The sequence below is a fragment of the Molossus molossus genome, unplaced genomic scaffold, assembly GCF_014108415.1.
Source record: "Molossus molossus isolate mMolMol1 unplaced genomic scaffold, mMolMol1.p scaffold_m16_p_13, whole genome shotgun sequence".
Taxonomy (NCBI): Eukaryota; Metazoa; Chordata; class Mammalia; order Chiroptera; family Molossidae; genus Molossus; species Molossus molossus.
Genome location: NW_023425348.1, coordinates 14,926,773 through 14,952,921, shown reverse-complemented (window position 1 = coordinate 14,952,921; position 26,149 = coordinate 14,926,773). Strand labels below are relative to the sequence as shown.

At 40.3% G+C, this 26,149-nt stretch overlaps 1 protein-coding gene across 3 annotated transcripts in view; it reads right to left on the bottom strand.

Annotated features, from left to right (window-relative positions):
* Positions 1-541: 541 nt before the first annotated feature.
* ACAT1 (acetyl-CoA acetyltransferase 1) overlaps positions 542-26,149 on the bottom strand; it is a 61,761-nt gene continuing 36,153 nt past the window's right edge. For all 3 annotated transcript variants that reach the window (XM_036257698.1, XM_036257697.1, XM_036257699.1), the window contains 11 exons: positions 18,861-18,908; positions 18,179-18,296; positions 17,795-17,890; positions 17,230-17,330; positions 11,218-11,361; positions 10,392-10,542; positions 9,374-9,469; positions 7,350-7,463; positions 6,408-6,472; positions 1,234-1,391; positions 542-827 (listed from right to left, as the gene is read on the bottom strand). In XM_036257698.1, coding sequence (XP_036113591.1) covers positions 707-827; positions 1,234-1,391; positions 6,408-6,472; positions 7,350-7,463; positions 9,374-9,469; positions 10,392-10,542; positions 11,218-11,361; positions 17,230-17,330; positions 17,795-17,890; positions 18,179-18,296; positions 18,861-18,908 — 1,212 coding nt within the window. In that variant the 3' untranslated portion in view covers positions 542-706. The remainder of the gene's footprint in view (positions 828-1,233; positions 1,392-6,407; positions 6,473-7,349; positions 7,464-9,373; positions 9,470-10,391; positions 10,543-11,217; positions 11,362-17,229; positions 17,331-17,794; positions 17,891-18,178; positions 18,297-18,860; positions 18,909-26,149) is intronic.

Below are 26,149 nucleotides of genomic sequence, written 5' to 3'. Positions count from 1 at the left end.
CCGTTGGAGCATGTTACAGGAGGAAACCAACTGATGTTTCTCTCTCTCCCTTCCTCTCTCTAAAATCAATTTTTAAAAAATCGTGCCATATGAAAGTGGCAATCTCTTTCTTTTATAAATTCTATTCAGTTGAGCTGTTTCTACTTTTTCCCATTCCCTGTGTTGCTGTAGTAATTCAGAGCTCAATAATTCAATTCTGTGTGATCTCACTTCAAATCCTGAATGCTAAGCTGATGAGAAATTATACCCATTCTAGACCTGAGCACATGAGTTTCCCCTTTCCTAACAACACTGCACCTGCTGTTTGTGGCTGCAGTGTTATATGAGCCACTGTTAGTTTGCCCAATATAGCCACTTTCACATTAAAGAGTCTACTAAATCTAAATTAGTTGTGGATGACATATATTTGATCTTTAACAATCCTCAAAAACATAACTTATTCTCTAAAATGGAGCCTCTAACTACTTGTAGGTTACTAAGTTTTCACACTGGTATTGCAAATATAGTTTTATAACAAAAATGTGAAACTTGAAGATGAACAAAAACTTAAAGCAGAAGAAAATTTATTTATAATTTCAAAACATTTTGGGATTTGCTCTTCATCTTATTTAGAAAAAGTTAAAATAGAAAATAATAAAAAAAATGAAACATTATTTGGAGTATAAGCTGACCCAAGGTAGTCATCACACTGGTTACAGAGGTTGTCTTACAACTTCTGGATCAGCACGGCAGAAGCACCTCCTCCTCCATTGCAAATACTGGCAAGACCATATTCTCCTTGCTTCAAGGCATGAACCAAATGAGTGACAATCCTGGCTCCAGACATTCTAGGATTAAGAAAGCATTTTGGTTCTTTAATGAATTACAGAATTTGTTAGTAATAAAAAAAGGTTCTATTCCAAATTAAGTTCTTAAAAATTTATTAGCCATTGATTATAGTTGAATTTCATTACATTTCTTAAACATGGAGGACTTGTTTCAATAACAGTTACAGCTTTTTTAAAAGCCCAAGCATAGACTTTAATCTTAAATCTTCAAAGTAAGACAATATTAATTTTCAAGCAACAAATGTTACAGATCTGTGTTGTCCTATCACAAATGGTGTTGCCTTATGAAAGGTGAGAAGAAAGCCTGTTTAACAGAGTAATAGGAATTATCATGAAGTACTTTTAGATAGAAATACAAAGGCAGCCATTAACCTACTTAGAGATTTTTCTTTATGATTTTACCTACCCAATTGGATGTCCCAGAGAAACAGCTCCTCCATTGATATTCACCTTTTGAGGATCAATCTCCAGCATTTTAATGTTTGCTAGTACAACCAGACTAAAGGCTTCATTGACTTCCCACATTGTAATGTCTTCTTTTTTCAATCCTGCATCTTTGAGAACCTAAAAATTTTAAATATATATATTATATTCAAGTAATAAACAGTCAACACTTCAGTTTTCTGGAAATTCTGCAATTTTTGGCTTATAGTTCCCATATATTTAATTTTATTTTTTAATTACATGTGACATACAATACTATATTGGTATAAGGTGAGTCTAGCTAAAGTTTTATCTATTTTGTCTTTTAAACGAACCAGCTCTTGGTCTCATTGATCTTTTGTATTGTTTTCCTAGACTATCTCATTTATTTCCACTCTGATATTTATTACTGTCTTCTTTCTATTTACTTTGGGCTTTGTTGTTACTTATCTAGTTCCTTTCTCAATACAGTTAGATTGTGTGATTTTTTTGTAATCCTCACCCAAGGATATGGGTTTGTTTTTTGTTTTTTTTACTGATTTTAGAGAAAGCAAGAGAGAGAAACACTGATGTGACAAAAACATCAATTGCTTGCCTTTTGTATGTGCCCCAACTGGGGATCGAACCTGCAACCTGGGTATGTGCCCTGACTGAAAATGGAACCCACCACCTTTCAGTGAGCGGGAAGACACTCCAACCAACTGAGCCATGCTGGCCAGGCCTTATATTTTATTTTTCTTGAAGCAAATCTATATTGCTATTAACTTCCCTCTTAGAAATGCTTTGGTTGAGTCCCATGGATTTTTGAGTCATTGTGTTTTCTTTTTTATTTGTCTCAAGGTATTTTTTTAATATGTTTTCATAGATTTTTTAAAAATACGATTTTCTGTTTGTTTGTTTTCATTCTCACCCGAGGACATTTTTGCATTTATCTTGAGATAAACTGGGAGAGAGAGAGGGAGGAAGAAAGAGAGACAGAGACATCGATGTGAGAGAGACATACTGAGGGGCTGCCATCCACATGACCCCAACCAAGACCGGGGACAAACCACAACCAAGGCATGTCCCCTTAGTGGGAATTAAACCCAGGCCTCTCTGGTCTGCAGGTTGATGCTCTAACCACTGAGCAAAATCAGCCAAGGCTAAAAAATATGTCTTTATTGATTTTTTTTTTAAGGAAAAAAGGGAGAGATAGAAACATTGATGTGAGAGAGAGAAGAAGGGATAGAGAGAAACATCAATATGAGAGAGGAACATTGACTGGCTGCCTCCTGCACATTCCTTAATGGGGGATCAAGCCCACAACCCTGGCATGTGCCCTGATTAGGAATCAAAGTGGTGACTTAGTGCACGGAACAACACTCAACCGACTGAGTCACAAGGTACCTTGATTTCTTCCTTGATCTCATTCACTCATTCATTGTTTACTAGCATGTTATTTAGCCTCCTCCTGTTTTTCAGTTTTCTTGTAATTGAGTTTTAGTTTCATACCATTGTGAATAGAGATATATCAGTCTTCTTAAATGTATTCACACTTGTTTTGTAGCATCTATCCACTGATGTCATTGAGGTGTGAAAGTCTCCTACTCTTACTGCATTAATGTCAGTCTCTCAGTTTATATCAGTCAATATTTGCTTTCTATATTTAGATGTACCTACATTGGGTGCATAGATGTTTCTGAGAGTTATCTCCACTTGCTGGATTGATCCCTTTATCATTATGAAATGCCCTCTGTCTCATTTCAAAGTCTATTTTGTGTGGTGTAAGTATTGCTACCCCAGGTTATTATTTATTTATTTATTTATTTAGTCATTTACATGAAATATCTTTCCCATCCCTTTACTTCCAGTCTTGTTTTCCAAATCGCTGATTTCATCCTCTGCTTCATTTAATCTGTTGGTTCCTTCTGATGTATTCTTTATTTTGGCTATTGTAGTCTTCATTTCTGACTGGTTCTTCTTTATGGTTTCTGTATCTTTGTTGGAAGTACTCACTGACTTCATCTAAATTTAACTGAGCATCCTTATAATGAATGTTTTGAATCTGATACATTGCTTATCACCACTTCCTTTCATTCTTATTCTGGAGGGTTGACCTGTTTTTTCATTTGGGACATGTTTCTTTTGTCTCGTTTTGGCTGCCTCCTTGTGCTTATTTCTATGTATTAGGTAGATCTAGTATATCCCCTGGTCTTGGCAGAGTAGCTGTATGTGGGGCCCAGTCTCCTTGGTCACCTAAGCAAGTTGCTCTTTTGTGTGGGCTGTGTGGGCCCTCCTGTTGTAGTAGAGCCTTATTTACTGTTGGCATGTCAGTAGGTAGAGTTTACCCTCCTGAGGGCTGGCCATGACCACAGCAGACAAGCTGCTTTGCAGGGGCTGACCCCACAGAGCAGGACTAGCTTCAATGGAGCTCTGGTGCCAGCCAAGTCTGTGTCATTTGTGGAGCTGGCTGGGTGGTGCTCTGGCCTGGCCACCAGGTATGCTGGTTCTGGAGGTGCTTAGGAGGGGTTCTGTTGATGTCAAGGTCAGCCATTCTTTGTTCTTGGTAGGAGATACAAAGTGACCTGTAGTTGGCTGACACTTCTGCTGGGCTTGGAGGCACTTGGGAGAGGCTATCCTGTAAACTAAGCTTGGCTGCTGCTAGTGTCAGGCATGGGACTTCTGTTGGGCAGAACAGTGAGCTGAGGCCAGCTGCCACTTTTATTGTGCTTTACAAGGCTGCTTAGTTGAAGCTGTATTCTAAACCAAGACTGGCCACTGTTTATGCCAGATTTGGGGCCACCTGACATTACAATGTCAAGTCGAGACCAATCACTGCTTGTGCCAGGCTTGGGGCTATTTAGCAAGAGGTATGAGCACACTGAAACCAGATGATATTTGTTTTGGTTTTGTGGACCTTTGTGATTTTTTTAGACAAGTCCACAGCACAAGCCAAGGCACAGCACTTTGTGTGGAAAGGCTACTGGAAGAGATTCAGACCAAATGCATGAGTTGTGTGGGGAGCAGGGTTCTCAGGGAATCTCCAGGGCAGGGCAAACAGTGTTAGCCAGGTTAATGGGGAGCTCAATTTAGCACTTGCCTGCCAGCTGGGTGGAGAGGGGGCTCAACGTAACAATGGCACCTGCCATTACTTTCATGCAGAGTCCTGCCCCTGAAGGTAGTCAATTTAGTTCCTATCGATCTCCCTGTGCTGGAGCCCAAAGGGAGTGAGTTCATGAGGGAAGCAAGTCAATGCATGGGCCCTGTAAGAGGAGCACCTAGGACTCCCACAGCCGCAGCCACAGCCTGACTTCTCACTTAGCTACAATCCCCACTGATTTTCACAGCTGGATGTTATAAGGACCTCCTCTTTCTGGCACTGGACTGGGACCCCTACTCCTCAGAGGGAAATTCTGCAGCCAAGATATCCCTCCCAATTCTTAATTGCCATACCAGGGGTGTAGGACCTGCTTGTTCTGTGTCTCTCCTCCTCTGACAGGTTTGATGTGGCTTCTTCTATGTATCTATAGTTACAGGAGTTCTGTTAACCTAGTCTTCAGGCGGTTCTCAGTGATGGTTGTTCTGTAACTTAGTTTCAATTTTGATGTAGTCATGGGAGGAAGTGAGCACAGTATTTACGTAGTCCACCATCTTGACCAGAAATTTGGTTTGTATTTCCCTTTGATGCAAGAGATATCTAAATATATAGTTTATCAGTTTCCAGGAGGAATGGTCGTTTTATTTTCTGATTTTAATTTCTCAACTTATTGCATTGTAATCAAATAATTTTATTTGCACTATCTTAATTTCTATTTTGGAGAGAGAAACTTGGTCTGCCAAATGAAAGAGGTATATTAATCTCTGCTAGTATGTTAATGTTTTTTTACTGCATCCCTTATAGTTTTTGCTTTATAAAAGTTCCCGTGGAGTTATTTGGGGCATAGATATTGAACTATTGTAACTTTATTGTAAATTATTTATTAAAATTTTAATCTCTTTAAGGTCTTCTAAACTATCTCGTTTGGGTAGTTTCTCGTAGGCAGGAAGGTGTTGTGACGGTAGTGATTATAAAATATTGCGAGTGCCCTGTTTCTTTAGAGATTTTTGGTGTTTTTATCCTCACTTAAGGACATTTTTCCATTTTTTGTTCAGATACAGTGGGAGGGAGAGAGAGGAAGAGGGAGAGAGAGAAAAACATCGACGTGAAAGAGACACATCAAGTGGCTGCCACACGCACAACCCAACCAGGGCCGGGGACAAACTGCAACTGAGATACGTGCCCTTAGTGGGAACCGAACCAGGGTCTCCCTGGACCGCAGGCCGACGCTCTAACCGCTAAGCCAAACCGGCCAGGGCTGTTTAGCAGTTTTTTAATGTTGTGAACAATAAAATTAACATGAAACTCTTCCTCCACTGGGCTCAGATAACTTTCTAAGCTGTAAAGTTCAAACAGCTTCCTGTGTTGCAGCAGCACAAGACAAAATATGGCACCCAGGTGTGATGACTTCTCTCGCTCTCAGAATCTAGTCTGTGTCAGGCATCTATTTACAGAATCTAGAACTGTGTATCACCCTTGCTTTTCAGTGTGATACATTCTCTATCAGTTGTATAAATTTGTCACTTTCTGAGATCTGCCACCTCTGGACAAATCATTACTCCCCACTGTTTCTGATTCTTCTCTATCCTTAATCTCCACGGAATTCTGCCTTTATTTTTTATTTTTCACCTCAGTGTTGCTCTCTGAAGTTCACTCTCTTGGATTAGGCCCTCCCTCTCCTGAAAGGTAATACTTGTTTGAGTCTTCTGAGATCCCTCAATATCTTCTAAGGGTTCCCTTTTCTTGTGACCCATTAGCAACTTTCAACAGAGACTGACAATTTAGAGTAGGTAGGTTCTCTCTATCTCTAGTTTTACTTGTAACACCTGTTCCCAACAGTTCCTTTCTGATGGAGACCTCTCCTAGTAATGAGTATTTGCTTTGAATTCTAGAACCAAGACCTTCCATTTCCTTTTTTCTTGTGCCATACCAACCTCCCACTCTGGCTACCATACCAGTGTGTGACCTACAAGTAATTCAGGCTGTGTCTCTGCTTTTGGAGATGAATAACATTTAAAATCTAAAACTTGCAACCTTGGTATAAACAAACCAGAATTCAGCAGAATGGAGTATGTTCTTACCTTAGGCACAGCATATGCTGGTGCAATTGGAAAATCAATGGGTTCTACAGCAGCATCGGCAAATGCTTAATAAAAATAAATATAGTTTTTTAAATCTCTTTTACAAGCACCCAAAGCTATATCTGTTATATATAATATGCAAAAATACAAGTTTCCTAACCCTTGTAAAAAATGTATTTGTTTTTGTTCTAAGATTCTACACTTTATAAGCCATTGATTTTCATGAGTAAGGAGTTAGAGGGAATTTGCCTCTAGGGACATTGGCATTATCTAGAGATATTTTTGGTTGCCACAGCGGGTACAATGCTATTTATTGCGGTAACTGGTGGTAGAGACCAAGAATCCACTGAACATACAATGCATAGAACAAACCCCAAAACAAAGAACTATTTATTGTAAAATATCAATAGTGCTGAGGTTAAGAAACCATGGTCTAAACTAAGAATAAAATGCAGTTAAAAGGTTTTTATAAAGTAACAAAATTTCCATCTAATTTCTCATGAAGAAGGCAAGGCAAATTTTACAGCTAAAAACAGGCTTAAGGAGGTTGAGAGTATGCCAAGGTCAGAGTTACTAATAAGTGCCAGAACATCTAGACTTCATATTTCTAGACTCCTCATTCCATATTCTTTTTACATATGGGATTTTATCTGGCTACCTTTCCCCATAGTGCCAGGGTAAAACATGTTCCCTGTATTCTCCCATTCATTTTATAGGGTAGGAAAAGATTTTTAAAGCTTACTATTATGTAAAGCAAATTATAACAAAAATATTAAAGGAGTTTCTATCACAGTTAAAATATGTACTAATTATATTCTGTCACAAAGCACAATCTATACAGCTAGAAGTAGTTTCAATGTTATGTATTACTGACAAGGAAGTTAAGTTTCAGGAATGGCGTATTAGAGGTTTAGGAATAAACAAGTTCAGAACATGTTCTACCTGCTATTCTTGCCAGTGGTTTAACATTGAGTCTCCTGGCTGCATCTGCAGTCATCAGAACCACAGCGGCTGCTCCATCATTCAGTGTGCTGGCATTGGCAGCTGTGACTGTGCCTAAAGGCATCAACGAGCATGAAGTCAAAACATTCTTTCACACTGAGTTCATTTGCTTCAGTTAAACAAATTCCTACAGAGTAATGCCTATGTTGCTAGATGCATGGAAACTTGCAAATACAGATGGAGATAACTCCTGCCCTCGGGAAATAAATACATTCATAGCTAACTATAACACGATGTAAGAATACTTTTCTGTGTGTTAATTTTGTGTAACAGCAGCTCAGAAACACATGCACGATGGCACTGGGTAAATACCTTCAAAGGTAAAGACTAGTTCATAATTTTTTCTCCCCAGAGTCTCTTTGCTTATCCATTATAGAGCAGACACTTATGTATTTATTAAATCTGTCAAAATCAGATATTTCTTCTTCTCTACAATCACTTTAAATTAAATGTCAATGAATATTAAAAATCACTGAACTATATGTTTTATTTATTTATTTTTATCCTCACTGGAGGACATTTTTGCATTTATCCTCAGAGCGGGAGGGAGAGAGAGAGAGAGAGAGAAACACTGATGCGAGAGACATATCGAGTGGTTGCCACCCACACAACCCCAACCAGGTCCAGGGATGAACCACAACCAAGGTACGTGCCCTTAGCAGGAACTGAACCCAGGACTCTCTGGTCCATGGGCCAACACTCTAACCACTGAGCAAACGGGCCAGGGCTGAACTATATGTTTTAAACAGAATTTTATGGTATGTAAATTATCAATTAGGTTTTTTTTTAAATATGTTTTAGAGAGAGAGGAGGGGAGAGAAACATTGATGTGAGAGAGATATTGATCAGCTGCTTCCTGCACACCCCCTACTGAGGATCAAGCCCGCAACTTGGACATGTGCCCTAACCAGGAATCAAACCGGGACCTCTCAATCATGGGACAACATTTAATCCGCTGAGCCACACTGGCTGGGCATTAAGCCAATTTTTAAAAATATCAATGAAGACCCTATAATAGACCTCTGCTAAATTTTTTTAAATATACATTTGCAATATAAATTTTTATATGATGCTTTTTTAAAAATGACCCATTCCACCCTGGCCGATTTGGCTCAGCAGTTAGAGTGTTGGCCCACAGACCAGAGTCGCGGGTTCAATTCCAGTCAATGGCACATACCGTGGTTGCAATTCATCCCAGCCCTGGTCGGGTTGTGTGGGGGCAACCAGTCAAGGTGGCTCTATCACATCAACATTTCTCTCTCCCTCCCTATCTGATGATAAATAAAAAGTATCCTCAGGTGAGGAATAAAAATAAATAAAAATGATCCATTCCTACAGTGGTTTTGAAAAATTCAATCAGGAAAGGGGAAAAGATTCTGGTTTATTATTACAACTGTATACAGCCAATTTCAAAAGCAGAATTGACCTTTTTTTTGCAAAGGATTTCAAAACCATTAAGACCATTGGAATCTCATTAATACTAACAGTGAATAGTTATTTATTGAGGGCCTACTGCCACATGCCAGGCATTGGAGATACAATAGTGAACACACAGTTGTCATCTTTGTCCTCAAGAAGCTTAGATATTTAACAGTAAGTAAACTTGACTTTCATATCACAATCAACTTTCAAGATGAACTGCATATGAAAAACAATTCTAGCCCAGCCGGTATAGCTCAGTGGATTGAGTGTTGTCCCATGGACTGAGAGGTCCTGGTTTGATTCCCAGCTAGGGCACATGCCTGGGTTGTGGGCTTGATCCCCAGTAGGGGGCATGCAGGAGGCAACTGATCAATGTTGCTCTCTCTCTCCCTTTTTTAAAAAAGTCAATAAGAACATATTTAAAAAATAAATAAAAGACAGACATAGGGTGGCTGACTAGATAAAAATCCTTACACAATTCCAAGACTAGATATAGTATTAACACCCCATTTTTTTCTTATGCTTCATTTCTTAATACTAACCATTTTCTTTTTGGAAAACTGTCTTCAGCTTTGGAACTTTGCTAAAATCAACACGTTTATATTCTTCATCTTCTTTCACCACTACATCTGGTTTACCTAAAACAAAAATATTTTAAGTTAAGTAATCACCAGTCATGACAACAGTTAGTCATTCAGTAAGAAACTGTTGCATAAGTGCCTGGTACAACTGTGCCTCGCTGTGTGTACCTGCATCCTTCAACCATCCCGAGTAAATTCTACATAGGATCTACCATCTACAATCTCTTAGTGTCTCACAGGTTATCACATAGCTTAACACAGTTTAAATCTTCTATTCAGCCACATCCCATTCTCCTCTCTCTACCTCCTTCTGTGATCACAGATCCCATTCTCCTGACTACAGGGGTAGATGTATGTCTAGGCTGGAAAGGCTCTAATATTCCATCCTGAGCACAGTAATCATTCCTAGATTGGAAATGTAACCTGAACCAGGTAAATGAGCATTACTGTGGATTTATTCTGCAAAAGTTGGTCAGGAGCTCTCTTTGAGCCTTACAGATATGAATAAAGATAAAGACAGAAACTTAGGAAGCCTGAGCAAATGAAGCACAAAAGCACGCAGCACTGAGAAGCCAAGAGAGCATGCCCTAATAGTGCTGAGTACCCACTTCCAATCCTTAAAATTCCCAAAGCTGACTGGCTGCTTCCATACATCCTTCAGTTCTAGCAGGTAACCTCAGAAGCCTTATGATAAATTTTCTTCACTTAAGCTAATGTGTTGTCTGTCACTTATATTAGAAACAGTTCTAATAAATATATTTCTCAAATTAAAATAATATGCTTAGTGGAATTTAATGAAATCTTGTATTAAATTGGGTTGAATATATTATCTCTGAACAGGCATCATTTCCTTTAATTAAGCAGAAGGGCCACTGTCCTTATTTGAAATAAAAAAGACAAAAAAGTACTAATTTAAAACTTTAAAAATTTAGCAACATGTAAAGGCTACTAAAAATATTTGGGAACATGATCCCTCTACCTTTTACGGTAATTGTGACAGGAATAACTTCATTTCCAAATTTTCCAGCTTCCCATGCCACTTTACTTCTGGTGTAGGAGTTAATAGCATAATTATCCTGTTCATCTCGTGAAATATTCAGCTTTTTTGCAGTATTCTCAGCACAGTTACCCTGATAAAAGTTGGAATTAAAAAAACAAAAACAAACTAATTACCTTAGCATAACATAAAATAGTTAGCAGTTAAATTTAGTTTCTTAAAATATACTCTTCTGTACTAGGTAACTTTTCACTCATGCCTCATCTTCAAATACTTGAGAATTAGCCCAGAAGTTGGTATTTCAAAGGCAATAAGTAAACAGTTATGGAATCCATTATTAGAAGTCAAAAAATGCCCTATTCCAGTGTGCAGCAATTTATTCAACAATTGAGTTAAGCTGATGCAATGAACATAAAAAAATATTTTTTCAAATGAATGGCTATAACCAACATTTATAGAGCCTATCCTTCTGTTCTATTTCCAAAATACATATAATTTTTTTTAAGTAAGCAGTATCATATACTACATGGCATTTCACTATTAAAAAGCAATAACTGCCCTGGCCACTGTGGCTCGGTTAGTTGGAGCATTGTCCTGTGCACTGAAGGGTCACAGGTTTGGCTCCTGGTCAGGGAACATGCCTAGGTTGTGGATTTCATCCCTGGTCAGGGCGTGTATGGAGGCAACCAATCGATGTATCTGTCTCACATCAATGTTCCTTTCTCTCTGCCCCTTGCTTTCTGGAATCAATTAAAAAAACACATACTCAGATGAGGATTTAAAAGAAAAATTTTAAAGCAATAACTACCATATGAATTTTATTGTAGACATCAGTTAGCCCATCTTTTACAATCAAATCTTCAAGCTTTACCCCGCCGTATGGTGTTGCCCCTCTGTTCATTACGTAGGGAACGTTGGACATGCTCTCCATCCCACCTGCCACCATCACATCCTGATCAGTAGTATATGCAAAAAAAAAACACAATGTCAATTTAGATAGTAGTTGCGAACCCATTATACTCTTCACACAACCACAATAAGCAAGGAATTTACATGTACTTTACTAAACATTTATCACAGTGACTACAGAAAGAACCCCCGTGATCCTGGTGAAAAGAACTGGTCTACAATGTGTAATGATAATTAAGGTTAAAATCAGACAGAAGGGATCCAAGATGGCAGCAGTGTAGGTGGAAGTTATTATACTCATCTCCTCCCAGGACCAAATTGCAATTGACTAAAATATAGAACAATTAAGCTGAATAACCAACCGAAGACTACCTAAACAGAAGTCTTATAAACAAGAATTTATAGAAGAAGCCACATTGAGATTGGTAGGGAGGGTGAAGACACACAAAGTGTTGACCCTATTCCCACATGAGGCAGCTGAGATCTTCCAGGGATACCTCAGCTGCAAAGGTCCCTCCTGAGGAGCATGGGGTCTCTCAACCCCATGCCAGGCTCCCCAGCCCAGACCACCAGAGTCTAGAAGAAGAGCCCAGATAACATCTAGCTGTGGAAATCAGAGATTCTGTCTGCCAGGGAGAGACCAGTCAGCTAGAAAACAAGACACCCTCTTAAAGGGTCAGGGCACAAAATCTCTCCCAGCCACCCTGGGTTCCAGTAGGAGTGTGGCTCAGAGTATTTGGGCCAGATCAACTCTGCTATCCTCACCCTGATGAATCCCTGAGACTCCCCTGTACTACAAAGGTCTGTGGGCACCCAGAGGGTAGCAGCAGGCCTTGGTGTACTTGGTGAACTTTTGCTGAGTGGCCTCAGATCCAGCACTGACACCCAAGTTTGGATCTGTATCAGTCAAACACCACTCACACCTACCTGGTGACTCACTGAGAACCTACATCACATGACTTGCATATAGCCAGAGGCTCTTTCTGTGGCTGAGCCTAAGAGGCAATCAGCAGACGGAAACAGATCTTGGAGTGCCTTGGGCCTTTTGCTGACCTGCCCCCAGGCATGGTGCTGGTGGACCCTGGCCCTAGTGCACAGCTTGGCCCTTTCCACACACAACCAAGCCCAGCAGAGGCCACCACAAACTGGATCAGTTTGTAGCTCCAAGAAGATTGCCAAGGGCCAGTCAAAGCAAATACTCTGACCTGTACCAGAGACCCTCCCAAGAGGCCCCAAACCAACACACAAGCAGTATATCCAAAGGGAGTTACTGGCAGGCACCAGACCCTGTTGAGGAAAATTCCACTTCATGTGGTCAGCATTCACTGTGCAGCTCATATACTGTGGTGGGGGTTGATCCTCACAGTCAGCCAGCATGAGGACTGACCCCACACATGGACAGGCCAACAAAATTCAAGATTCAGCTACAGATACCCTGCCATGTGAGGATACAGCAATAAGACAGCCATCTACAAATGAGGACACACACCCTCACCAAAACTGAATTTGTCTGCACCTGTTTTTCTGTCAACAGAACTGTGAGAAATAAGTGTTTGTTTTTAAGTCCAAAAATAATAATACCACAGAAAGGCTCTCATGATCCACACCATGGACATTCCTGGGGCTCCCAGCTCCAGTGATCAGGGAGATTGCACCACTGGGTCTCACAAAACACCTACTACATGAGGCCACCCTACTGAGACAGGGAGAAAACAGATTTACCTAATACACAGAAACAAACAGAGAGACAGACAAAAAAGGGAGACAAAGAACCATGTACCAAATAAAAGAACAGGAGAAATCTCCAGAAAAAGAAGTAAGTGAAATGGAGGCAAGCAATCTACTAGATGCAGAGTTCAAAAAAATGGTTATAATGATGCTTATAAACAGTGAGAATTTCAACACCATAAAAAGGACCAGTCAAAAATTAAGAATATGAGATGCAAATTAAAACAACAAGGAGGTATCACCTCACACCTGTCAGAATGGCTGCCATCAACAAATCATCAAACAAGTGTTGGGGAGGGTGTGGAGAAAAGGGGACTCTAGTGCACTGCTGGTGGTGCAGCCACTATGGAAAACATTATAGTGTTACCTCAAAAAATTAAAAATTGAACTTCCATTTGACCCAGTAATCCCGCTTCTAGGAATATACCCTAAGAAACCTGAAACACCAATCAGAAAGAATATATGTACCCCCATGTTCATAGCAGCACTATTTACAATAGCTAAGATCTGGAAACAGCCCAAGTGTCCATCAGTAGACGAATGGATAAAAAAACTGTGGTACATATACACAATGGAGTACTATGCAGCTGTAAGAAAGAAAGATCTCTTATCCTTTGAGACGACATGGAAGGACCTGGAAAGTATTATCCTAAGTGAAACAAGCCAAGCAGAAAAAGACAAATACCACATGATCTCACTTATATATGGAATATAATGAATATAACAGTCTGAGGAATAGGGTAGACCCAGAAACACAGAAGTAGGGTACAGACTGACAACCCTTAGAAGAGGGGGTGGTGGGGGGTGAGAAGAGATAAACCACACAACTTATATGCATGTATGCATAACCAATGGACATGGAAAACAAAGCCAGGCACGGGGTGGGGAGGGGATGGGGAGGAGGGTGTCAATGGGGTAAAAAAGGAGAAACATCTGTAACAAATATAAAATTAAAAAAAAAAAATGAATATAATATCTGATATAAAGAATAGAGGGAATAAACATTAGTTTAGATGAAGCAGAGGACTGAATCAGTGATTTGGAAGACAAGGTAGCAAAAAACACCCAATCACAGCAGCAAAAAGAAAAAATAATTTTTTTAAAAATGAAGATAGTTTAAGGAATTTGGGGGACAACATGAAGCATAACAACATTCACATCATAAGAGTACCAGAAGAAGAGAGAGCAAGGTATTGAGAACCTATTTGAAGAACTAATGGCTGAAGTGTCCCTACCCTGATGAAGGAAACACAGAGAGTCTCAAACAAGAAGAAGTCAAAGAGGCCCACACCAAGACACATTGTAATTAAAATGCAAAAGATTAAAGACAAAGAATCTTAAAAGTAGCAAGACAGAGACAGTTGGTTGTGGAGGGCAGCTGAGCCAAAGTTTCTTGTTGCTCCTACAGTGTTTGCAAAGCTCACCCAGGAGCATTCTGTGCTATGGGCAAGACCCTATGGTGTTTGCAAGGCTCACCCAGGAGCTTTTTGCCCAAGGCCTCTTCTTGATCCTGCATGCTGACAAGGCCCACAAAGGAGCCTTCTGAGCTGCTGGCAAGAATGTATCAACAGTCTTGACCTTGAGCTCAGAGGTCAGTGGAAACATCTGGTGTTTGAAAATAATGAAGCCTTTGAACTTCCCCCTTCATTGTTGATATATAATAAACATGCTGAGCTAGTTCAGGGTCACTGTTTCTCCATCAGAGAGCAGTGTCCCACCTGGCCCCAGCTTTTCTCTCTATTGTTCTCTCTGTCTTTCTTAGTCTCCTGTTGCCCCTCCTCAGGTCTAGTTCAACTAGCTGTGCAAGTCACAGCACTTGGTTACCTACAGGGAAGCTCCCATTAGACTGTCAGCTTATTTCTAAACAGAATAGTTCAGGCCAGAAGGGAATGGCACAAAATATTCAAAGTGATGGAAAAGCAAGGACATACAACCAAGATTACTCTACCCAGCAAGGCTATCATTTAAAATTGAAAGAGAGCCCAGCCGGTATGGCTCAGTGGTTGAGCATCAACCCGTGCACCAAGAGGTCACCAGTTCTATTCTTGGTCAGGGCATGTGCCCAGGTTGTGTGCCAAATCCCCAGCTGGGGCGTGCAGGAGGCAGCCAATCAATGTTGTCTCTCATCAATGTTTCTATCTCTCTCCTTCTCCCTTCCCCTCTCTAAAATCCATTTTTAAAAAAGAAAGAAAAAGAAATAAAGAGCATCCCAGACAAGAAAAAGCTAAAGGAGTTCATTACCATTAACCAATATTATAAGAAATCTTGAAGGGACTTCTTTTTTTTGTTTGTTTGTTTTTTGTTTTTTTTTGTTTTTGTACAGATAGACTGGGAGGGAGAGAGAGGAAGGGAGAGAGAGAGAGAAACATCGACGTGAAGGGACACATCGAGTGGCTGCCACCCGCACGACCAACCAGGGCCGGGGACAAACTGCAACCGAAGTACGTGCCCTTAGCGGGAACCGAACCCGGGTCTCTCTGTACCACAGGCCGACGCTCTAACCGCTGAGCCAAACCGGCCAGGGCATGAAGGGACTTCTTTAAGAAGAAGAAAGAAAAAAACAACATAGCTATAAAGAACAAAATGGCAACAAATACATACCTAAGAATAATCACTTTGAATGTAATGGCTTAAATGCTTCCATTAAAAGTAACAGGGTAGTTGAATGAATAAGAAATTAAGACCCATATACATATGCTGTCTACAAAAGACCCACATAAACTGATAGATCTTCAAAACAAAATCACAGTAGGGAGTGTACAGGAGGCAGCCAATCAATGTTTCTCACATTGGTGTTTCTCTCTCTCTCCCGCTCTCTCCAAAAAATCAATAAAAACGTATTGTTTAAAAAAAGAGTGTCACAATACACAAGTAATGAATAAGTCATAGACTCAGAGAGGTGCAAGAAGAAGGAAGACTTATTTTTCATTTTATACTTTTCTATACAGTCAGTTTTTAGCATGTGCACATATAACTTATAAAGTCTCTGATATATTAGTTCAGATATCACTACTTTTTCTCTTTGGCTTGCCTTACAGATGGAAACAAAACAAAGGAGGAATATCATCAAGGGTACACATAACTGTGGTTCTTGTTTATGTAAGGAACAATCTGCAAACAGCTCAACTGATTTTACCCTAGTATGTTATGCCCTGATAGGCACTAGAGAGGGATAGAGATGTCTGTTTTCTAATTCCAACCCTCTAACTTTGTGTTAACTAAGTTCCCAAAACTGGAAAAAGAAGGGCTGAGATCTAAAAAAGTCTTAGTTCTATGGATCTAGGTCTAGCTCCTACCACAGTATATACTACTATCTCCTGCTTGAACTCAGATAAAGATAAGATCTAAATCAGCAAGGCCAATAGAAAGCCTGTACAATTTAACAACTGAAACTGGGCAAATGGAAATTAGAAATTAGTCATCAATTCTGGGCTCAATTACTTGATCCCCAGGGTCAGCACCTCATTCTCATATATGAAGAAAACCCTTACTCTGGTAAATACAAAATGTATGATATTTCAAATTACCAAGAATCTCAGAGAGAGACTCTAAGGTTCATTCAAAGACTAAACTATCTTGGCTAGTCCTGGCTCAGTGGTTAGAGTGTCAGCCTTCAGACTGAAGGGTCGCAGGTTCGATTCCAGTCATGGGCATGTACCTGGGTTACATGTTCGCTCCCCAGCCCTGGTCAGGGTCATGCAGGAGGCAACCAGTCAATATGTCTCTCTCTCTCTCTCATCAATGTTTCTCTCTTTCTCTCTCTCCCTCCTTCCACTCTCTTAAAAAAAAAAAAAAAAAAAAAAAATCAATGGAAAAATATCCTCAGGTGAGAATTAACAAAAAACATATACATATATATACATACACACACACACACACACACACACACACATATATATCTGTGTGTGTGGGTGTGTGTATATACATATATATAATACACACACACACACACACACACACACACATATATATCAGCTAAAAAATTACTTTTTAACACAAGACAAGCTATCATCTTTACCTCTATTTCAAAGGGAATTAGCACATTAGACATTCCTGAGTATCTGAAACAACACAGCAACTATATTTAGGAGCACTTCTAAAGCATGAATGCACTTAGATCTTTGGTGTTTTTTAGTACTGCATATTATTTTAATTATAAAATAGAAAAGAAGTTGCTTCTTACCTGATGTCCACACATAAGATTCTGAGAGGCCATCATGATGGCTTTCATTCCTGAGGCACAAACTTTGTTTATAGTGGTGCACGGAGTAGAAATAGGTAAGCCTAAAATCAATATATACAAGTCATACTTTCAAAAACCAAAGATACTCACCCGGCCAGTCTGGCTCAGTAGATTGAGCGTCATCCCATGGACTGAGAGGTCCTAGTTCGATTCCCGGTCAGGGCACATGCCCAGGTTGTGGGCTCGATCCCCAGTAGGGGGCGTACAGGAGGCAGCCATCTATGTTTCTCTCTCATAGATGTTCCTATCTCTCCCTCTCCCTTCCTCTCTATCTAAAAATCAGTAAAAAACTCTATTAAAAAAAACAAAACTCTTCAAACCCAATTGTAGAGCTAAAATTAATAAAATATATTTAACCATAATCTGCAAGAACATTACTTCTGCCAATACAAGACTATAAATGTTAAATTATATTATGCATTTAACATTTTATTTAAGCAAAAATGAACTCCATTTTTCCATGTCAAATATTTTAAGTATAAAAGCAAAAACATATTCCTAGTACCTGCACCCAGTACTGCTTGCCGTGTAGGGGCTTGTCCTTCACCTCCTTGTAGGACATTACCCATGTATGCTTCTTTCACTTCTTCTTTTGGTATCCCTTTTTAAAAAATAAAAATAAAAAAGGCATTTCCATATTTTATTCACTTTAATAATTAGTGATCACCTAGGAAGGTACATGACATTATATAGCAGGAATGGTTTCTTTTTCTCGGTAGTTTTCGAGTTTCATTCCTAACTCTATAGTACAAGGAGTTCTTTAAAAGAGAATTCAGAAATACAGGCATTAAGTCATTTCTAAGTGTTACATATACAGTATGTACAAAATAAATATTTGTTCCATTGGATCACTGTCCCCCTTAACACAAAAAGCAAAGCAACTACTCACCTGCCTTTTCAATGGCTCCCTGAATTGCAATGGAACCAAGCTTAGTGGCTGGAAGGGAGGAAAGGCAGCCTAGAAAGGATCCAATGGGTGTTCTTGTAGCACTTGCTATGACCACTTCCTAGTAAGACAGAAGATGATAATTATTATATTTAAATATTTTACCCATATCACCTTTTATTAAACATAATTCACAGGTATTATTATCTAAGAAACAGACTTTTTATTAATGACTCGTCAAAGATTTTTAAAATCTCAATATTTGAATAGAAGTAAAACTAATCCGTTTAATGCTGATACTTAGTGATTTAAGACCTAATAGAAAATCTAAGACAAAACTACACTAAAATAGACATTGATCCTTCTCAGTTCTACACAGGAGGTTTGAAACCAGAAGCTTAAATTTCAAGTCTACTCTTTAGTCAAATTTAAGAAATTATAACTTTATCCTTGTTAATTGCATAATAAACAACCCGAACCAAAGGACCTCCTTACTAAAGGGAACTCTGGGCTAGGAATAAATACCTGTATTCTAAGCTAGATAAGGCTATAACACAACTGTATTTACCATTGCATCATCCCGAGTTGACCCTCCTATATACACAAATCATAAAAATATAAATTTTTATTAAATGTATTTCCTTTAAAGTCTTTCATTTTAAGCACAATTTAAGTTTACACTTACATTCAAAGTGGGTTTTGATGCATAACTTCGCTCCACATACCTTATTTCCTGTAATATAAATATTTATAATGTTATGATGTAAAAATATTAATGTATGTCATTTTACACTTCTCAGAGATGAGGTTATGGTTATTTCTCTGCTTCTTTATACTTATAATTCCAAATTTTCTAGTTAGCATATATCAGTATTACATGGAGAAAAAAATTACTACTTTGTAATATACTCTTCTGATTAAACTATCCAGTGAAAATGTATGTTTATCTTTAAATTGGTAGTACAGTTTTAAGTTAAATCTTTAAATTCTAAATTAATTTTAAAGTACTACAAGAAAATATCCTCATTGCTTAAAAAGATATTTAAATAAAACTTACTATTTCTCCCCATCCACTCCTAACAAATGTCTCTGATTTATGTGAGGCAAACACACCTCACATATATATGGTCTATATTACCAGATAAATTCGTTTTTAAGAAAGAAAAGAGCCCTGGCCAGTTTGGCTCAGCGGTTAGAGCGCCGGCCTGTGGTCCGGAGAGACCCGGGTTCGGTTCCCGCTAAGGGCACGTACTTCGGTTGCAGTTTGTCCCCGGCCCTGGATGGTCGTGCGGGTGGCAGCCACTCGATGTGTCCCTTCACGTCGATGTTTCTCTCTCTCTCTCCCTCCCACTCTATCTGTACAAAAAATGGAAAAATATCCTCGGGTGAGGATGATAAAAAAAAAAAAAAAAAAAAAAAAGAAAGAAAAGAGTAAAATCTGGCCCCCACATCTCAGCTTTCCCACACTGTTCTTAGGAGCAAATGCCAATAAGAACAAATTCTAAAAACGCAGGTCACAGTTCAGAGACCTAATTCATCTGAAATTGGACAATTTACAGGACAAAGAACAAAAAAAATTTTTTTGTCCTATGAGGTCAGAAAGCATAACTATTCAACATGACAATTTATATTTAGAACCTAATCTTGTTGATAATCATGTCAAACATCTCTCACAGAGTAATAAAACAAGTCTACAGACATCTAAAAACTTTAAGCTGACCCAAGAAATTAGCTTTTCACCGATTAAACGAGCTTTGTCAAATAATAAACAAAAACACAGACAAAAAGCAAGTATATTTGACAAACTGGGGTTATAAGAAGAAACAACTACAAGGTATCCTCCCCAAATGGATTTTTATGTTGTTGAGAGAGAGAGAAACATCAATCGGCTGCCTCTTACACACCCACAACTGGGGACCAAGCATGCAACCAGGACACGTGCCCTGACTGGGAATTGAATCAGCAATCTCTTAGTGCACGGGTCAACGCTCAACCACTGAGCCACACAGGCTGGGCCCCAAATTAATTAGTATACAGTGATTACATGAGAATAGACACATGAAATGGCAGCTTAAAGAGAAAATGTTTTGGTAAGTAGTTTAACTTAAGGTAATATTTTTTCCAATGTTAATATGGAAAAAGTCACTTTTATGTAGAAAATTCACATAAACAACTTTGCTATAAAAATAACCCAATTTAGTCCAGCTGGTGTGGCTCAATGATTAAGTGTCAACCAAGAGGTCACTGGTTCGATTCCTGGTCAGAGCACACACCCAGGTTGCGGGCTTGATCCCTGGTGAATGGTGTGCAGGAGGCAGCTCATCAATATTGATGCTTCTCTCTCATCGATGTTTCTATCTCTCCCTCTCTCTTCCTCTCTCTCAGACATCAATGAAAACATTTAAAAAAAAGAAATAACCTGCCCTGGCCGGTTTGGCTCAGCGGTTAAGCGTCGGCCCGCAGCCCAGAGAGTCCCGGGTTCAGTTCCCACTAGGGGCATGTACCTCGGTTGCAGTTAGTCCCCGAACCCCAGGGCCATGTGGGTGGCAACCACTCGATGTGCCTCTCTCACATCGATGTTTCTCTCCCTATCTTCCTCCCTCTCTCCCTCCTGCTCTATCTGAAGATAAATGCAAAAAATGTCCTCGGGTGAGGATTAAAAAGAAATAACTTAATTGAGTCCTGTTTTGATTAAAAATATCATAATACTGTCCTGGCTGGTTTAGCTCAGCAGTTAGAGTGTCGGCCCACGGACCAGAGAGTCCAGGGTTCAGTTCCCACTAAGGGCACGTACCTCAGCTGCAGTTTATCCCCGGCCCCGGTTGGGGTCATGTGAGGGGCAACCACTCGATGTGTCTCTCTCACATCGATGTTTCTCTCTCTTTCCTCCCTCTCTCCCTCTTGCTCTATCTGAAGATAAGTGCAAGAATGTCCTCAGGTGAGGATACAAAAATATATATAGAGAGATTATAATACTTAATGAAGCCCTATTCTAAAGAGATGCCTTTATGGTCTTTGTAAGGGAGAGATGACTATCACACATGATACTATTTGATCCTTCACTTGCTCAATAAACATGTTGAGACCACTTACCTTACAGAAGGCATTATGGGGATATGAGATGTATAAAATATGGTCCTATACTCAAGCAGCACTATAATCATATAAGGGAAAAACACTGATGTTATCTGTACACAGTCCTAAACCAGAATTAAGAGAGGCATAATATGCATGCCGTCTCCAGGGTTCAGGGAAGAAAGATTACTTGGTATTATGAAGTGGATATCAAATATGGGATTCCATTTAAAATGCTTCAGGCAAAAGTTTGACTAGCATTATTTAAATTCATTTTTCTACTATGTCAAGTACAAACCCAACAGACATCATCAACATGTTACTTGCTAATATCAGATTAACCTCTCTGTGCAAGCCTTGAAGTAAAATTTATCTGCCATCTCTATCTATATGTGTACACCTCAGGGTTGAAGGAATGGTGGCATGAGAGATCATCTTGGTCTCTCCTCCTGAAACTTCAACAAGCTGATCAACTATGAGTCAACAAGGAGTCCCTGCTCAATATAGAGGCAGGCCAGAGAGATCCATACACTGAAGCATCTAAAGGTGGGCAAACAGTGAAAAATAGAGGAGGCGAGAAGGAAGGAGAGCTCAGATGGCCACTGATGCATCCCTGCAGCCAGAAGCTCGCAGCCAGCTCTGCCCAGAGAGAGGAAACTGGCAGTAGCAGGTGCTTCCTTCAGCTGGGAGGAACAAAGTCTTGGTGAGCACTCCTTCAGGAGTGAGAGGTACACTGTGGCTGAGCCAGCAGAGATAGCTGGGCAAGGACACGGTGCGGAACAGTGTAGGGTTCTGCACCACCATTGTCAGGAGATCAGTGTTTCAGATAAAGAAACTGAGCCACAGAGCCACAGAGCCGTTCTGCCCCTTGGACTCTAAAAACGTGCCTCCGGTCACCCTTGGTGTCAGTCCAGGAGCACATTCTCTGCCAACCAAAAGCTACTGCAGCAGAATCTCTGTTTGTTTACCTCTGATGGATCCCTGGTTGGGGTCTGGAGGTGGGAGGCACCCCGGAGGTCCACGGTTTGGCCTTACCAAGAGGGCAGAATACCACCCCCAGCCCCCACAAGCAGCACAGCTATACTGACTGATGGGCAGTTATGGTCAGCTGTGGGATTTCACAGAGCTAAAAAAAATCTTGTGATTCAGCACTACCTACTGGAAAATAATAGAAGGACCTCTTCAGAGAAAACTGCTAGAAAAGAGAAAATAATACAAAGATGCCTAGACAGAAGAGACCAGCAAATAACATGAATAACAACAGTAGCGAGGCAGCACAGAAAGCAAATAAAAAATCTCCAGAAAGCAAACTGGAACACATGGAAATATATGATACAATGACAGAGAATTCAAGATTGTAGTTCTGAAAATACTCAAGGAGATGCGAAAAAATACAATCAGGCAATTTAATGCACTCAGAAAACAAATTAATGAACAAACCAAGTACTTTACCAAGGAGATTGAAACTTTAAAAAAGAACTGAACAAAAATTTTGGAAATGGCCCAGCTGCTGTGGCTCAGTGGTTGAGCATCAACCCATTCACCAAGAGGTCGCCAGTTCAATTCCTGGTGAGAGCACATGCCCAGGTTGTGGGCCTGATCCCCAGTGCGGGGCATGCAGGAGGCAGCCAATCAATGTTATCTCTTCATCGATGTTTCTATCTCTCTTTCCCTCTCCCTTCCTCTCTCTCCCTAATATCAATAAAGAAAACAAAATTTTTTTTTAATCCTCACCCGAGGACACTTTTTTTTGCATTTATCTTCAGATAGAGTGAGAGGGAGAAAGAGACAGAGAAACACTGATGTGAGAGAGACACATTGACTGTCTGCCACCCACACGACCCCAACCGGGGCCAGGGACAAACTGCAACCAAGGTACCTGCCCTTAGAGGGAACTGAACCTGGGTCTCTCTGGACTGCAGGCTGACGCTCCAACTGCTGAGCCTAACCAGCCAGGTCAGAAAATTTTTTTTTTTAAATCCTGGAAATGAAGCATTCAACTAAGGAGATTAAGAATGAACGACTGAGCCCTGGCTGGTTTGGCTCAGCAGTTAGAGCGTCGGCCTACAGTTTGGAAAGGCCTGGGTTCGGTTCCCACTGGGGGCACATACCTCAGTTGCAGTTTGTCCCCGACCCTGATTGGGTCGTGCAGGAAGCAGCCACTCAATGTGTTCCTTTCACGTCGATGTTTCTCTCTCTCTCTTCCTCTCTCTCCCTCCCTCTCTGTCTTAATAAAAAATTCTGTCCTTGGGTGAGGACAAAAAAGAAAAAGAGTGAATGACTGAGCACAGGAAACAGAGCTGACCAAATGAAGGAAAGAATTAATATTAGTGAAGATAAGAATCTAGAAATGATACAGAGGTAAGAAGAGAAAACTGAGCATAAAAAAAAAAAAGAAAGAGCCCTGGCCGGTTTTGCTCAGCGGTTGGAGCATCGGCCTGCAGACCAGAGAGTCCCAGGTTCAATTCCCGCTAGGCCCTAGTGGCTAGGGACACATACCAAAAAAAAAGAAAGAGAGAGAGAGAGAGAGAGAGAGAGATAGAGAGAGAGAGAAAGAAAGAAAGAAAGAAAGAAAGAAAGAAAGAAAGAAAGAAAGAAAGAAAGAAAGAAAGAAAGAAAGAACTCTACAAGAAATATCTGACTCCATCAGAAAAGGCAGTATTAAAATAGTAGCATACCAGAAGAAGAGAGGGAGAAAGGAGCCTATTCAAACAAATAGTGGATGAGAACTTCTGAAACCTATGGAAAGAACTAGATCCTTGAATCCAAGAAGCAAACAGAACACCTAGCTACCTTAATCCAAAGAGGCCCTTTCCAAGGCACATTGTCTAAAACTGTCAAAAATTAATGACAAAGAAAAAAATTCTCCAGGTAGCCAGGGAAAAGAAGGAAGTGACCTACCAAGGAAAACCCATCAGGTTATATTTATACCACTGAAATCGTGTCATTAGATTAGCAAGGTTTGTGTTTTTACTCTCCTGAGCTTTTCATGTCCACCCAAGTGACCATGTATGTACTGGCCCAGACCAGTACACATCAGCACTCAGTAGGCAAGGCCCAAATACATCTGCTTAATGGATGTACTCCTCAGTATCAGATATGCAAAAACAAGTGCACCCTTTAACATGTCACATAATTTGGGCTGCTGCTTATATAACCTACTTATCATGAAAGATTCTAACATATTATCTGTGATCCAATTTTGAATTAGAAGCTCCTACCTGTAGTAAACATGCCAGTCACTGATCTCCAACTCAAAGGGTCTTTAAGGGATAGCCTTAGGCACATACAGTGTGACTCCCATCCTCCTCCCACTGGCCAGAGCAGACAGGACCAAGAATGAAATGGACTTGGACCCCATGCTGGCACTCTGAGAGACTGGATCAACTACATGATTATGGGCACTTGAACTGAAAGGTCAGAAAGGGCTGGAGCTAATCAGCACCACGGCAAGCAAATGCCATGTAATAGCAGAGGTTAGCAGGTCAGTGTGGCTCAGTGGATTAAGCATCCTCTCATGTACTGAGAGGTCCCAGTTTGATTCCTGATCAGGGCACATGGCCGGGTTACAGGCACGATCCCCAGTAGGGGGTGGGCAGGAGGCAGCCAATTGATGTTTCTCTCACATGGATGTTTCTATTTCTCTCTCCCTTCCTCTTTCTCTAAAAAATCATTTTTTTTATAAAAGCATAGATTGCACCAAAGAGAAAAGTCATGAGTAAGCAAAGAAGCAAAGTGAGGAAACACACCTACTCAGAGAAAAGGAGAAAAATGGCCATGGCTCACTCCAAGAGACAAGGAAGATTCTTTGCTCAGTGATCTTCTAGTTAGATTTTCAGCAGGGCCAGCTCACTTTATTTCCTATTCTTGGATGTATGGAGCTTGCCTATTGTATATCTTCAAAAATGTCCCTTTTGACATCAAATTACAACTAAACTACAGACAACCATCATTTAGAACCACCTGACTATGAGCTGAATGGAAGTTCTACAACTACAAAAGTAAAGAAGAAGCCACATTGAGACTGGCACCTCCAAGCCCAGCACAAAAAATAACCATCGGCAGATCATTTTGTAGTTTATGCCTAGTGTCCCCAGACAGAACACAGCAGTGGCTGACCTTGCCCCAGAGCCAGCACACCCAGTGGACAGCTTCAGACCACATTGAAGCACCACCACCCAACCACCTCCACAAGCGACATACTAAATGAGTGGACTCAGTGGGTAGCAGAACCCTGATGAAGTAAGTCTTGCTCTGTGTGTAGTGGGCGCCTATACAGTTGATCCTCCAAGGTAGTCAGAGGCCAATGGTCAATGGGCACAGCCAGTCCTTGCAGCTGAGCAGCCTGAGTAAATCCCTCCCGTTGACATGCCAACAGCAATCAAGACTCAATTACAACAGCCTGGCTGGTGTGGCTCAGAGGGTTGAACATTGACCCATGCACCAAGAGGTCACTGGTTCGATTCCCAGTCAGGGCACATGCCCAGGTTGTAGGACCAGTCCCTGGTGTGGGGTTTGCAAGAGGCAGCCAATCAATGTTCTCTCTCATCGATGTTTCTGTCTCTCTCTCTCTCCTTCTCCCTTCCTTTCTCTCTAGAAATCAATAAAGAAAAAATAAATAAATAAATAAATAAATAAATAAATAAATAAATAAATGACTCAATTACGACATAAGCATTTATAGTTCACACGAGGGGTGTACCTCGAGGGCCCAGCTGGGGTGATCAGGGAGGCTGTGCCAATGGATCCTATAGGACACCTACAATAGGCCACCCTACGAAGCCCAGGAGACATAGCAATTCTACCTAAAACATAGAAACAAACACAGGGAAGCAGCCAAAATGAGGAGACAAAGAAACATGTCCCAAATGAAAGAAAAGAACAAACTCCAGGAAAAGA